Source organism: Diospyros lotus, chromosome 6 (assembly GCF_014633365.1).
Source record: "Diospyros lotus cultivar Yz01 chromosome 6, ASM1463336v1, whole genome shotgun sequence".
In the NCBI taxonomy this organism is placed as follows: Eukaryota; Viridiplantae; Streptophyta; class Magnoliopsida; order Ericales; family Ebenaceae; genus Diospyros; species Diospyros lotus.
This window is the reverse complement of record NC_068343.1, coordinates 8,613,103-8,629,678: the sequence shown is the minus strand read 5'-3', so window position 1 is coordinate 8,629,678 and position 16,576 is coordinate 8,613,103. Positions and strand designations below refer to the sequence as shown.

Here is a 16,576-nt window from a genome sequence, read left to right as displayed (position 1 = left end):
GTCTCTCTCTTTGCTTCTTTTTCATTCTTTTATCTTCATCTTCCTTATCTGCCCATTAAACCATGAAAATGGCAGATTACCAATCATCCGCCTCCTCCCCCCTCTATACCTTTTAGCAATACACACTTCCAATTACCATTTCCCTCTCTCTATATACACCTTCCTTGTCTCTTTGTTGTAAAATTATTTGATTAATGATGGTCTAACGTTTCTATTATGTGCCAATTATGTTAATTAAGTTGTAAATATAATTTCTTGATTGATTATGGTCCAAATATTTTAAACTATTTGATTGAATTGTAAAGTGATAATAAATGCAGGTACTTATTTTATATTTGAGTATAGACATATTATATTTATATCAAATTCTAAAAACTGAAAAAAAAATAAAGAAAATGGCAAAGCGAAAATGGGTTGTATTAATGAAATTTAAAAGGAAAAAAGAAAAACGGAAAATGAGTTGCATTAATGGGGAGAGAGAAGAGCATAAAGTTTTTAAATTTAGGGACATTTTCATTCATTTAAGAGAATTTAAAGTGTCTTGGAATTAATTTATCTTAAAGGGGTGAATACTGAATAGGATAATTTTATTTCATATATATTTATGAGATAAGTTAATCTCAAATTTAACTAATCTCTATTTTGCCTCTTTAAACCGGCTCCGTGAGTGAATATTAGCCATTTTAAAACCAACCAAATAAGGCGTATGTATAACTATTATTATTGTATCCCTCCGCTAGGGAAAAAGATGCAAAACCCTAACCTTAAAACCTCCGCTTTCTTTTAGAGTGAGGGAAGAGATAAGGGTGTTGCAGAAAGCGATGTCGGGAAGAGAAGAAGACAGCGACTCCGACGCTCCCGAAGAATTCACATCGGAGCAGGTTCCCTTTCGGTCTCTCCTCCCCCATTTTTATTTCTTTTAAATCGAAATCAATTTTAAGTATTCAATTGGGTTTGAAATTGATCCCAACTTCGTTCATTACTCTGGATACGAATTCGACATATTTAATCGCAGGGACTCGAGCAAGATGCAGAGATAAGGAAAGTTCAGATGGAAAACAAGGCTAGGTATGCTTTATATCTCTTCCCTTTTCAGGCTTCGTAGACTACAGATCGCAAGGCATTCACTGTACCTCGTTTGGGAATTTCGCATCGTATGATAGCCACGGATTCGATACTAAATGTCAGCTATTTTGTTTTAGTTAATTTAGGGGAAATCCTGTTGAAATACAGGCAATTTTGTGCTTATGCACCTAAAATAACATCTGGATAGCTATGGCCTTGGGTATTGTAGCTCGTTACTTATGAGGTATAGTCTTTATTGTTTTTCATTATTCTTTAGCCAAGTGAATCTATGTTATTGGTATTTTCTGGACTCAATTTTTGGGGTCTCAAACGTAAAAGGGGCTCCCTACATTGTGAGGATTGGGGGAAGCATAGTTGTAATCCTGTTTCGTATCAGATGAAATTCAATACTAAATGTTGGCTACTTTTTTTCAGTTAATATGCTATTCAGTATTGATCAATATCGACATATTGCTAGTATTTGCCAAATGGATTTCTCTAGTCAAGAACAAATTGATATCCCACAAAATCCCACCATCAGATGGATTTGTTCAGCCAACGATAACCAGAAAATCTCACCACCAAATGATTTGTTCCAATTGACAATAAACTAAAAATTCCACAGAGAAATTAGATAAACAAGATCAAAAGCCTAATAAGAAAGCTTACATGTTACCACTCAACTACTAGCTAAATGTGCACCTCTCTCTCTCTCTCCAAGTGAATTCAAAGATTTTGGAAGAAATCAAGTAAATGGATGTATATTAGCTCAGTCAGACATGTGTGGGTTAAGGAAATCTAATTTGATGGTGGTGATGATCTACCTTTGTGCTTCTTGTCAAGAGTATTGGACGGTGAGAAACATAGTTCTGAAAGGCGATAGGTGCATCGAGGCGCAAAGGGTCTTGGAGCCTGAGGCGTGAGGCACACGAGACGAGGCGCACTTTTTAGAAAAAAAACTCAAAATCTTGTAAAATCATAAACAACTATCAAATTATCAATAATAACACATGCATATCATTCAGAATTCATCATCTTCAAATTCTAAACTAACAACATTAAAGTTGATTCATTCATCATGCAAATTCTAAACTAAAACATCATCAATCTCAAAGTCTCAAACTCAAACAAGTACCAATTATCATGCAAAGTTCTAAACAAACACATAAACACTATAAATCCATAATCAATAAAGAAGTTTTAATCAATCACCATCAAGAAGATCATCAACATCAAGGTCAATATCTTTATCATCCCCTTCAATCACCCCTTCATCTTCTTCTTCCTCTCCCAATTCTTCTCCCTTTTTCAAGTCTTCATCATCTTCGGTCTCTGTCTCACTTTCCTCCTCTTCAATCTCCCGAGTTACTCGCTGCTTTGAAGTCGAAGCCGAAGTTGAACTCGATTGTGATTGAGTTTGTTTAATTCTAAATCGATAACTAGGCTCTCCAACTCCTGCAGCTGCAACGACATTACTCCTTGTCAACCCATCCCCAACGTCATCTGGAAAAATAGTTTCATCATTGCTATCATTCTCCTCATCAAGCTTTCCAGTCAACCATTCATTGCTTTCATCAATGTGGGTCAATATGACAGGGTCAATGGTATCACACATTTGATAACGGCGCCTCAATGCTCTATTGTATTTCACAAACACCAAGTCGTTTAAACAAAGTTGATCAAGGTTGTTTCTCCGTTTAGTATGAAGCTGCAACAATTTATGCAAAAACATACTAAGAATAAGTTACACGAAACAAACTAACTACTAATAAAAATTGTAAGTGCTATATGTACAATGCACTTACATTTTCAAACACACTCCAATTACGTTCACACCCAAATGTACTACAAGTCAAGCTAAGAATTTTAATTGCAAAATTTTGCAATGTGGGTGTTAACATTCCATACCCACCATTCAGTTGTCCAATAAAATTCATGGGTTAATTATTATCTATTATCTAGAATGATTATATATATAATGTAATATATATATGTGTGTGTGTGTATACCTGGTGATTTCTCAGCTCTCTTTCTAATAGCCATATAGTTTCTAAAGAACCCATCTGCCTTGTTATACATTGAAAGCTTAGCATTAATTTGGTGTTGAACCTTAACATTTGGATTTAACTTTCTAATGCATTCATATAAGCCAGTCATGATCTCTGGATCTATACGTTCAACCTTGTAGAAATATTATGGATTCAAGTACCAACCAGCAGTGTGTAGGGGGCAATGAAACTAAATATCCCATCGATTATCAATGATCTGAAAAATGGGTGCATATTTCTTTTCATCCCCATTAAAAGAGTTAGCAATCGCTTCTTTGGCCCTATCCATGGCCTCATATATGTATCCCATAGCCGGCTTCTTCTCACCATCCACTAAGCGCGGGACATGCACCAATTGACCGGCCACCTTTAAAGCATATACAACATTGTTCCAAAATAAAGGCATCAAAATCACTTCTACAACCTTTTTAGGCCTCGCTTTGTTTACCCACTTGCTTGTCATCCACTCCTCGGAGGTAAACATCCTTCTAAGGTTGCTTTTCAAACTATGCATCCTGCCCAAAGTGATAAAGACAGTTGCAAATCGTGTTTTTGTAGGCTTGAACAACTCTTTCTTGTCAGTAAACCTTCTAAGCATGTTACTAGACCCGAATGAGTATAGATGTAGCTATTCACCATAATAGGTCTCTCAAATGTCTTCTTCATATTAGGCAACTTGAAAATATCTTCCAACATTAAATACAAGTAGTGCGCTGCACACGGTGTCCAAAACAACGTAGGATATTTTGCCTCCAAAAATCTTTATGTTATTATTTAGAGTGAAATTAACAAGATATTAGTAAATAATAAATATCTAATGAATATTCAAATTGTTCTATTTATAAACATAATACAAATTGCAAAAATGAATTTCATACTTGCTAAAACATTGTTTTAAGCACTATTAGTGACTACTTACACCACATTTCTTATTCTAATCTTTTCCACACATTTTCTTAATAATTGAAACATCTTTTGCCCAGTCTTTGAATAGTTGGAACCATCAACAGACTCCAAAAACATACTTCCTTTAGGAGAATTGACTAAAAGGTTGAACATCCATATTTGGCCCATGCATCTTCGTGATCTTTCATCATTGTACGAGTGGCTTCCACCTCTTGTTTGAGAAGGGGAACCCTGACTTCATGGTAATTAGGCTGCTTCACACTCGGACCATACTAACCAACTGCTTCTATAAAGACTTTAAAACTATCATATGTCACTGCATTGAATGGAATGCCTGCATCATACATCCATCGTGCAAAGCTTCTACAAACTCGAGCTCTTAACCCTTCTTTTAAAAAATCATTCTCACCCAACCTTGTTTGCCTTCCTTTGCTCTTGCTTTTCAACACAGTAACTTCTGGGTCTTTATGAAAAACATCAAGTTGACCCTTTTGTGTTGACCCTTTAACACTACCAGTATCACTTCCACTTCCGATAGATACATGGGGTCTTTTTCTACTTTGTGGCGGGCCTGGTGGCTCCTCATCATCATCATACCCTTCATCAAATTAAAAATCATCATCTAACGGTGTCATATTTCACTCATCCCTATCATTCTTCTTCTTTTGCATGTACTCTCCAATCTCTTGTTTTACTAATGGAGGACATTTTGGACAAGTTTTAGTATTCCTAAAACCACCCACAAGATGATGTTTCGCCCGAAATATGCCACCTGTCGTTACTTTACGACAAAATTTACATGTGGTGGTATTTTTGTCATTAGGATCAGCTTCAAAGTAATTCCATGTTGGGTCAGTTTTGGAAGTTGTCGATGACATTAACTGGGCTACTGCAACACAGTTTCTTCTTCCACAAAATTCTCCAATCAACAAGAAAACAACAACCGTATAAAGAGAGAGCAGCAACCAGCAAGAGAAATTAAGCAAGTAGGCAAGAAATAATCAAATAAAACAAGTAAAGAACTCATGAGAGCATGCTGGAATCGAGAAGAGGGGAGGCTGGAACCGAGAATGGCAGCTAGTTTTAGTGGGCGGCAGGCTGCTTGACAACTTGAAGAGCAGAGGAGAAGAGAGGAGAGGAAGAGAGGAAAAGAGTGTGAGTCGTGAGTTGCAAGCAGAGAAGAAGAGTGTGAGCCATGAGCTACGAGCATAGGAGAAGAGAGGAGAAGAGCGTGAGCCATGAGCTACGAGCAGAGGAGAATAAGTGAGGAGAAGAGCGTGAGCAAAGGAGAAGAGAAGAGAGGAGAGGAAGAGAAGAGGCGGGCGCGACTTGACAGCAACATGGAGAGGAAGATCGGGCCGATCGGCGGCTGACGCTAGAGAAGATGGGAGTTTCCGACGACTGGACAGCTTGAGGAGGGTGTTTCCGGCGGCTCCCAAGGTGTTTCTAGCGGTTGGCTTAAAGGTCGGAAGGAGAGGGAGAAGATGGGAGTGACGTTGGAGGAAGATGGGAGTGTTTTGGCATCTAGCTTGAAGGTTTTATTTAAAACTTGGGCTGCCTAGGTTTTAAATTAAACCTAGGTCATGCCCCGCGCCTCGCCGTGCAAGGCGAGGGCCTCCCAGAAAACATGTCGCCTTGGCCCAGTCTAAGCGCCAAATTGGTGCCTTACGCCTAGGCGCGCCTTTAACATCTATTGTGAGAAAATACTTTGTTTGTGTTTTCTGAAATTAAGTAAATGGTGGAGATATGAAGTTGATGTTTGGATTGGATTGTGGTGTTCCAATACTTGGTTCTCATTGGTGGAGTTGTTTATGATGAATGCAGTGGTTCAAATCGTTCCCATATTGTATACTGTGGTGCTATGTCCATGGACTCAGCAGCTTCAGGTGTTGTACCGGTGTTGACACGACATGACACTGGTACACACATGAGATATGTGTCGGAGCCAGCTATATCAAGTCGGACACAGCTGGCTCCATCCTCCTAATCTCAAAGAAAAACCCAGATCTGGTTTTGAGTGAACAAAGATCTGGATTCATCTGGATTACGGGAACCCAGATCTGGATTTCTTATTTAAATGATTCATATAAAGTTTGAAGGAAAAATACATACTTGAGTTTTGTTGCTCCAGCTTGTGATAGAGACGGACAGATGGAGATGCAGATGAAGAGGTGAGTGTTGCTGCTCCTTCTACTTCTCTTCTTTAGGGTTTGTAATGTTGTATATATCTTTCGCAAGACTTTTCTTACAGTTTAAATATATGTAAATACTTTTAATTGGTTGTGTAATTTCCCATTGATATCGGTAGAAGAAAATAATGAACAGTAGAACAGCTGGACAAATTTTCATTGGGACTTAACAATAGGCAATAGCTACAGTACAATCTTTAGTCTTGTACAGTTGAACTGCTGCAATAATTGTATTCATATTATGACTTGTAACTCTTCACATTCTATTAATATATTTTCTTTACTTTAATTAATTAATATATTTTTTTCACATCTTAAGGCGTTGAGTTAACTACTTTTTTTATTAAGAGAAATGACCAAAACTAAAGAATTGTAAATTTGTAATTGAATATTAAAGAAAGTAAGTGAATATAAACATATTCCATATATTTATTAATAAATCTCATATATATCACATATTTCATATTTTGCCAATGAATCTCATATTTGCATCAATATAACCTATGTCATATCCTCTGGATACATACCCATATCCAACACCCATACCCAAGTCCATGTAACATTGTTATGGTGGGGCCTAGTAAGAAAGGGGCCTATAGTGGTCATGATTTATAATTATTCCATTTTTCTTCTTATGATGTATGTTTTTTTCGGGTTAATAATGTTATTGTTATGTTCCAATCCAAAATGTTTGTTTGGGATAGTCTTGAGAATAATGACGGTTTTATATATTTGTATAATGATATTTTGTATAAAAAAAATTATTATAATTATACATATGTTTTATAATTTAATTTATTATAAGAAACTATGAAAAATGGTTCCCCGTATTGTAGCATACTACTATCATGATTAGCAGAATTAGAAGATAGGAAATAGCAGAAAGCAGTTATAGTTGTTTCAACTACAATTATTACGGTTACAATACTTATAACGAACAACTGCAACTGTAATAAGTTGTTAGTAGAATATGTTACAATTTAACCAATTAATTATTGTGGATAGCCATATATAAGGCTATGCCACTTTGTACAAAAACATTATGAATGAATTGATTTCAAGTTCTCTTATTTTCTCTCTAACCATTCTTTGTTTCTCTCAAATTTTCTCTATATTTTCTCCCTAATTTCTTCCACATCTCTCTTTTTCTTTTTTCTTCCACGATTGTCAACTGGAAACCCTAGATTTGAAACCTAGGGTCCTTACAATTTGGTGTCAGAGCAAGTCCTAGGCCATCAATTCAATGTCTGTTGAAAAATTGCCATAGCTGACGAAACTCGGATGAAGTAGTTCGAGGCACAGTTGCAACAAGTTAATGCGACTGTTTCTGATCTCCAAGCTCAAGTAGATTTGTTGGAATCTAGATCCAACTGAAATCATGATGAGATCCTTGCATTGGACGGGAAATTTGAGACTTCCATGGATGGATTAGCAAGAAGATTGGACGACTTCATGCTTATGTTCTCCAAATTACCTCAGGTGAGTCTTCCAAATGATTTTCCTTCTAAGGAACAAACTGATCCAATTATCCAAGGAAATGGAACAGTTCCTTGGATAGCTGGTTCTTTGGAGTTTGAAATTGAACCTGTGATGGAGCAGTTCCTTGGATAGCTGGTTCTTTGGAGTTTGAAATTGAACCTGTTTGTCACACCCTTGAATTAGGGATGATCGATTTCAGTAATTGCAAGAACGAGATAAAGGGAGAGATAAAACGAGAGAGAGAGAGAATCAAAGGGAGAGGAATTGATCATTCATTCAATCGATACCCTCTCATAATGTCGTAGGTTCCTGTATATAGAACCTCTAGTCAAATCAACAACACTTCTAACTACTTTAATAGCCTAACGAATAGTTGTTTATACAATCACCCCTTCTTGCCTATTAACCAATTGCTTCTTTAGTTAAGACCCTAAAGGTTTACAAGGTTAGTTCCCTTCCCAATTACAATACTGACCCTAGGGTCGTGACAATCCCTACCTGTTCAAACAATCCTTGTCCCCAAGAATTGACAGCGACAGCTATGGTTCAACCAATCTCTACCTTCAATACTTGTTACCTTATTCTCTTCTTCTTGATACCAAGAAGTGTACCAGCATTTGCCTCTGCCTGTTTCGTTGCTGCTTCAACCTTTCCCTCAAATACTTCAGTCTGTATAGACAGTAGCTGTGATTCCTCCTCGAGGATCACCCAGCATTAACCTATTTCCTCATGGGAAACATCTTCTTCTTCTTCCCCATCATAACCCTCCATATACATCAGTTGCCTCTTACATTGATAGTCGGGGCTCTATTTGTCCCCACACCTAAAGCATAACCCTAATTGTCTCCTCTACAATTTCTCCTTCAAGTCGTTGATGAAGCTAGATACCAAGTATTGTTCAGTAAGCCCTGGCTGCACAGTGCACACCGTGGACCTCAATTCCTCAAATCAGGCTTGGTATTCCACTACAATCTCTTCTTGCCTCAATTTACTGAATTCTTCTACAACATCTACCATATTCTTTTCCCCATAGCGCTCACATAGCCCTTTCGAGAAATCTGTCCAACCCCTTTGCAACCCTTCATCTTGGACCCACCCTTGATACCAAGAATCTACCACTTCATTCAAATAGGCAGTTGCTAGGTTGATCTTCTGATCTTTGGAGATCCGGTAGAATTGGAAGAACCTTGCACCTCATTTTCTACCATCGTGGTTTCTTCCCCTCAAACATTGAAATCTCTAACCTTGGCATTGGGACATGGGCATGAGTCCATTGTTGCGGATTCCTCATCTGATCTTCTTGGATTGCAGGCTGATCTTCTTTTTCGAGGATCCCTTGCGTTCTTAATTGATTGCCCTAATACAACAAAATCGGATCAGATGGTTGTCTTTGCGGGACAACTGTAATTGGGGCAGAGAGGATAATAGGGTTAACATATTGTCAATCCTTTACCCTTACTGCGTCACCGTTTCTTAGCATCTTTCGATAGCTTCTCGTTGCTTCTCCATTGTAGCCTGCATCCTTCCATTTCACCAAATCCTCCTAAGTTTAGCGCATGGTATCTTGGGTACTGGACATCCCGAATTCCACTGCCTCCAATCAAATCTCCAATTACCTCAATCTTGTACTTTCTGCCATTTCTCCTTGACCCTCAATCACGTTGGCTCCCACAATTGATTGTTCTTCTCAGTCTGCGTTAGAACAACTATTCCTAGCCCCAATTGAGATCGCTTGTGATTCTGCAATCGTTGAAGCCAACACCTTTTCCTTACCTGATCACTGACCTCAAATTGTAATCGTTGCCACACATGCTCTATGCTTCAATCAAAATCAAACCCTACAACCCAATTGATCCTGGGTTGATCTCAATCAGACGAGTCGGGAGTGGTTTGGGTCGATCTCGCTTAGTCACCCGCTTTTGATTCTAGGCCGAAATTCACCCCCGTGGACTTCCTCTTCTTTGTCTTCAAGTTGCGACCACTAGAATTCAAGATCGGCCCAAATTAAACCCGTTGAACTCTGGGTTCGCTGTTGGATTCTGTCACCTGAATTGTCGGAATCACCACCACAACCAAGAATGTTGGCTCTGATACCACTTTGTCACGCCCTTGAATTAGGGCTGGCCGATTTCAGTAATTGCAAGAACAAGATAGAGGGAGAGAGATAGAAAGTTACAAAGAGAGAGAGAGAATCAAAGGGAGAGGAATTGATCATTCATTCAATCAATCCCTCTCATAATGCCATAGGTTCCTGTATATAAAACCTCTAGCCAAATCAACAACACTTCTAACTACTTTAACAGCTGTTTATACAATCGCCCCTTCTCGCCTATTAACCAACTGCTTCTTTAGTTCGACCCTAACTGTTTACAAGGTCAGTTCCCTTCCCAATTACAATACTAACCCTAGGGTCGTGACACTGCTGTAATTGGAGAAAATATAGTTTAACGAGCTGTAGAAAGAAGGCAAGAAGTACAAGCTGCATCTAATCAGCCTTATTTTCCATTGCCAAAGCTAGACATACCAATGTTTGACTTTCAAAACCCTAGGTGGTGGATTAGGCGATGTCAAAAGCTCTTTACCTTGTATAACATTCTAGATCAGCAGAGAATTACTTTAGTGTCTGCCTATTTGAATGATGTTGCAGATGCTTGGTTTCAAGGATGGATTTGATTTCAAGGGACAAATTTTGTGGAGGATTTTTGTGAAAGGTTTGGTTATAGAAATTGACTGATGTTATAGAAGAATTTAATAAGTTGAGACATGTTAGAACGATTTTGGAATATTAAACTAAATTTGAAGAACTTAAATCACTAATGACCATTACCAACCCCTCTCTTTCAGAAGCATATTTTGTTTTGAGTTTTATAAGTGGTCTTAGTGAACAACTTATGCCAATAGTGAAGATGCTACAACCTGCAACAGTTAAGTAATTATTACAATTACAGTAGTTGTAACAAACTACTGTAACTGTAATAAGTTATTAGTAGAATCTGTTACAATGTAACCAATTAACTACTATGGATAGCCATATATAAGACTATATCACTTTGTACCAAGACATTATGAATGAATTGATTTCAAGTTCTCTCACTTTCTCTCTAACCATTCTTTGTTTCCCTTTATTTTTCTCTTTGTTTTCTCCCTAATTTCTCTCATCTCTCTCTTTCTTTCTTCTTCCATGATTGCCTACTAGAAACCCTCTAAACCTAGGGTCCTAACAACTACTAATGGTATTGACAATTTTGAGGGAAAAATCTCTTTTGTACACAACCTTACCTTGTCTTTGTAGAGAGGTTTTCATAACTTGAATTCCTAGCCTCCATTAATGAATTATATGGCTCAGAATGTTAGGGACAATAAATACTAACATGTGCAAAATGTGAGCGTAATGGTGATGGGGATTCTAGCATGGATGTATTGTTATACAAGGGAAAAAAAGAAGATAAAATAAAAAATGAGATTTTTCATAATAATGTTGGACTAACTCCTATTGAAGATAAATTGCACGAGATATGAAAGAAGATGATTTGGTCATGTAAGAAGAAGACCAATAGATGTTCCTGTGAGGAGAGTGAATAGAATGAGTCTTTAGCAAAAGAGGTGGGGGAAGACCAAAAAAAACTTACTATGAGACTTGTAGGCATGACATGAGTTATAAAGTCCTTTTAGAAAATAAAGTCATAGATAGAAATATTTTGAAATCTGGAATTCATGTAACCCTATCCTATGCAGTAGGATTAAGGATTGATATGTTTTTTTATGTGAAGGGCAGATATGTGATTGTTTTAGGTTATTGCTTGTATGCAACTGCAGTGTGTGTGCATGTGTTTTCCTAGAGTGTTTGACTTAGCTTAAATTTTGGTCAAAGGTAGCTTAAGAGCTTGAAAATTTCTTCTACCTGTTTGGCAAATCATGAAGAGGTTATAAGCTATCCAACAACTTATCTGGTAAGCTGGTACCCTATAGCTTAATTTTTTGGTAGCTTATAAAGCTACATCTAAATAAGATGGTGTTGACTAAGTAAATATCCAAATTACCATCATCAAATAAGTTCTTATTCTAAACACTTTAACAACGTAACAAATAAGCGCATATGATTTAAACTAAGCCAAATGTGCTCATAGCAGTGTTTAAAAAGTGCGTGTAAGCACGCTTTAAGTGCAAAGCAAGAAGCGCAACATGCTTGGGACTTTTTTTTTGTGTGTGTGTGTGAAGCTTAGTGACGTTAGCTGAGCATGATTAAAGTGCGCTTAAGTTGCTTTTACCTGAGGTTCAAAGCGCAAAAAAGTGTGCTTCAAAATACACTTGAGTTTTTTTTATCAAACAATATAAATGTTTAGATTTGTTTAAATTTTTTAATAGTGTGACTATTTATATGGAATCCTTACCCAAAAAAACTATTATCAGATCTTAGAAAGTTACATAAAATTATGTATACATTTGTTAAAAAAAAATGAAGAAAAAGACTCAATTGTATTTACCAAGCAAAAAATATTGAATGAAACATGTAATTAGGGGTTTCTAATTTATTCCTAATTGTTGTAAATTAGAGGTATCGGAAAATCAGTTTGGTTTCATACCTGGTAGGTCAACAATGGAAGCTATATACCTACTGAGGCGCCTAATGGAAAGGTATCGAGATCATCAAAAGGACTTACATATGGTGTTTATAGATCTAGAAAAGGCCTATGATAGGGTCCCTAGAGAAGTATTATGAAGGGTTTTAGAAAAGAAAGGAGTCCAAATAGCCTATATACAAGCCCTTAAGAACATGTATCACAGTGCAGAGACAAGGGTCAGAACATGCTGAGGGGACACTGAACCGTTTAAAATTACAATAGGACTGCATCAAGGTTGTGCACTAAGTCCATACTTATTTGCCTTAGTAATGGGTGAACTCACTAAAGATATCCAGACAGAGGTGCCATGGTGTATGCTATTTGCAGACGACATAGTGTTGGTGGATGAAACAAAAGAATGAGTGAACACTAAACTTGAGTTGTAGAGAAACAATTTAGAATCTAAGGGATTTAAATTAAGTAGAAAGAGAACATAATATATGGAATGTAAATTTAGTAAGAATGCAAGAGTGGAGGATGTTATAATAAAATTGGAGGACCAAATCTTACAAAGAAAAGACCATTTTCGATATTTGGGATCAATGATTCAAAAAAATGGATCAATTCACGAGGATGTCACACATAAAATTAAGGCAGGTTGGCTAAAATGGAGAAATGTATCGGGGGTGTTATGTGATATTCCATTAAAACTAAAAGAAAAATTCTATAGGACAGCTATAAGACCAGTCTTGTTATATGACTCAGAATGTTGAGTAGTCAAATACCAGCATGAGCAAAAGACAAGTGTAGCGGAGATGAGAATGTTAAGATGGATGTGCGGCCATACCAGAAAAGATAAAATTAGAAATGAAGTTATTCGTAATAAGGTAGGAGTAGTTCCAATCGAGGAGAAGATGAGAGATAATAGATTAAGATGGTTTGGTCATGTGAGAAGGAGACCAAGAGACACTCTTGTGAGGAGAGTTGATGAAATGGAACAATTAGTCAAAAAAAGAGGTAGAGGCAGACCCAAGAAGATTTTGGGAGAGACATTAAAATTTGATATGAAGTGTATGGATCTAAATGAAGATATGACAAAAGACAGAAATACATGGAAATCTAGAATTCATGTAGCCGACCCCACATAGTGGGATAAATGCTGGATATGTTGTTTTTGTTGTTGTTGTAAATTAGAGATTGATTGATTGTGGATTGCTATAAATTAGGGGTTGATTAATTGGAAATTATTGTTAATTAAGGATGAATTTTTTTTCCTTTTTCTTCTATTTGATCAAATCATGTTAACGAAATAGAATGGGTTTTTGCGCCAAACTTTTACTAAAAACAAAAGAAGACTCACCAAAATAAAAAATAAAAAAAAGAAGCCTTTGCATATTCAGATCCTCTCAACCAAGATTTCAGCTAGTTTGTCTTCCAAATTCCATCAAGAACATGAACTAACTAGATTGTATCCTTTTTATGTTCCTTATGTGTTTTTGATATGGTTGCATGAACTTGTAAACTGGTATAAAATATAAAAGAAAATTGATATCTCATCTTTTGTTAAATTTGCAGCTTTCATTCTTATTTAGTTTTTTTTTAATGATTGCTTGTCAATAGTTTATATTTTTATGCTTATAAAAGTTTATACTCTTTATTTTATTTATATGACCTTCACTTTGCTTAGGCGTGCTCTTTGCACATAAGCTTTGTAGGCCTTCTGCACTTAAGTGTGCCTAGTGCTTTTCAAAACACTGGCTCTTAGTACATATCTGCATTGACGCCAAAGATGCAAGAAGGGAATACTGATTAGGCATTCTTATAGAGACTGTTCTTGGTATAGAAACAATGTGCACCATATTTCGATTGGAATTTTGTTTACAGAAAATAATAGAAGGCCATGTTTAGTGAGAATTAGAATTTAATTTCTGGGACTAGGAGTTTTGGACTGTTTCTAACGTTGATATTTAAGATTGTCTAATGAGGGGGACTAGGACACTTATTAGAGTTTGATGAAGAGGTCATCTTTGCAACTTAAGGTTACAACCTGCTGAGAACTTTCAATTTATTTTCGGCTCCATTTGTTTCAACTTAAAATGTTTTCCATTGGAAAATAATTTACATATGAAAATATTTTACCCAAAAATTTACCTTTTATCTTATTTTTAGTGCTTGTTTGCATGAAAAATGTATTCCAAAAGGTTATTTTCTATTATTTGACAGAATGAAATATATTTTCCAAATATTAGCTATATCTACACATCTATTCACAAATACATATCTATGTATAGATGTGTATATATGTATTTGCATGTATATTTTTGCATATATATGTATGTATGTATGTATATGTATATTAATGTATTTTTGTATGTGTACATGTATGTATATGTGTGTATGAACACGTAAAGATGTTTTGATGGAAAAATAGTTTATTACTTTTGATGTGAATAGGAAAATAACTTAGGTTGCATTTGGATAGAGGGATTTCAAATGATGTCATTGGAATTTGGAATGGCACCTATGTATATGATTTTAAATTCACTCTGGAGTTCGGTGCAAGTCCAAATGCTTTCAACAAAAGATCATCCTACAATGAATTTGGAATTTCAAAGTCTAAATGATAGGGTTAAATTACCCTATTCAAACACCACCGTACAGAAATTGAATTGGTAAGTCAGTTTCCACCCTTCTGAGGTAAAAATTTTTTGTTATAAAAATATTTTCCATATTTTTTTGTCATCCGAAGAACCATAAAATAGTTGAAACAAATGGAGCCTTCCTTCGACAATTAGCATACATACTAGCATATTTAACAGAATCAATTCTCTTGCCCATGAGTCAAGTTCTAAAGCAAACCACCTCTTCAGTAGCTAGGCTTACACAACCTAGGTGTTGAAGTGATTTGAAACCATAATAATTTGAAAGAGTTCGTGGAAGGAAGGATTAGCTGTTAAATATATTATACTGCTTCTGACTAGTGATGTTTTCCACGACTACATTTCACACTTTTCTGCTTGTGTTACTCTTTGCTAATAGTTTTATTTCTGACCTTTTCTCTTTGCAGGGTAGTTCGTGAAGGGAAAGAGCGCCGAAGACAATGGGCTCAAAAGAAAACACCAAGAAAACCACAAAGTGAAGAAGTTGTCCAAGAGGCGGTAGAAATTGAAACGAACCAAGAACCTCATGACAATAGGGGGATGCTACCAAATGACATTGTCAAAGTGCTTGCAGCTCGGGAAAAGTATGTACCTCTCACTCTCTCTCCACTCCAAACCCCCCCCCCCCCCCCCCAAAAAAAAAGGAAAAATAATTGTCTTGATTAAGAATAAACATTCATATACAGGCAAGTTTTTTTATCAGACTCTGAGGAAGAGAAAGAAAAGAAGACTGAGGAAAAGACCAAGTCAAAAAGGAAAAGAACTAAATATTCTAGGTGAGGAATTACTGCTTTTTTGGTGATGGCTAAATAAACATTTTAAAAACAGCTTTTGGAGTAATTAACTTTCTGTTAATTGTGCTTGCACAGGGTCGAACCTGTTATTTTGAAGGATATACCACCTGCTCCATGCCTGCAGAGCTCCTTGGAGTTTTTAAAAAAAAGGAAAATGCAGGTTCCAAGGTCATCCTCTGTCTTGAACAACTCCAATCAAGCTCTACGCCTGCTTTCTGGTTCTGGCTTGTTAAGTAAAAAATGATAGATTAATCCATAGGTATTTTGGCGAATCCCGAATCTGCTGGATATTCTTTTCTTCTTTTTGACTTTTCTCTGTCTTCATCTTGGTTTTTTTTTTCCCCCTTTGCCTCTTGTTTCTCCTGGTCTCCGGTAGCACAATTTTATGGATGATCAACTAGGGGAGCCTGTATCTGTCAACTGTTCGGCATATGGCTTGCTTATTTGCGTCGGTGTTCCTTTTTGTACTGTCACTACAACAAATGTGTAAGATTATTTATATGGCGTAGAATGCATTGCATTCCTTGATGGCGTGGAATATCTTCTTTTAATTAATTCTATAAACAATGCCCTTTTATTTAATTGGCAAAATTTTGCATTTTGGACCTTAATGATACATGAATGATGATAATACAACTGAATCTTTCACCGAACTTGGCCAGCTCTAGGTAGAAAATTTTCCAGGCTCGCCAGGGCGTACATCCTTGGTCGATCCTTTTCTTGTGAGAAATTAGGTAAGCCAACGAGCAGGTCAATTGCATTTTGCGTTTTGTGTCTTCATTCGTACACCTTTCCTCCTATTCTTGATTTTCGCCTTATTCTATCCTCAGTAGTAAGTTCCACAAAATGGTAATGTTGGAAGTTTACACAGAT

General features: G+C 36.5%; 1 protein-coding gene across 1 annotated transcript; it reads left to right on the top strand.

Annotated features, from left to right (window-relative positions):
- Window positions 1-715: 715 nt before the first annotated feature.
- LOC127804102 (uncharacterized) lies at window positions 716-16,226 on the top strand. The gene is made up of 5 exons (XM_052340834.1): window positions 716-881; window positions 1,016-1,068; window positions 15,317-15,493; window positions 15,596-15,685; window positions 15,779-16,226. The coding sequence occupies exons 1-5, from the start codon at window positions 822-824 to the stop codon at window positions 15,945-15,947; spliced, it is 549 nt and encodes a 182-aa protein (XP_052196794.1). The 5' UTR covers window positions 716-821; the 3' UTR covers window positions 15,948-16,226.
- Window positions 16,227-16,576: the final 350 nt, after the last annotated feature.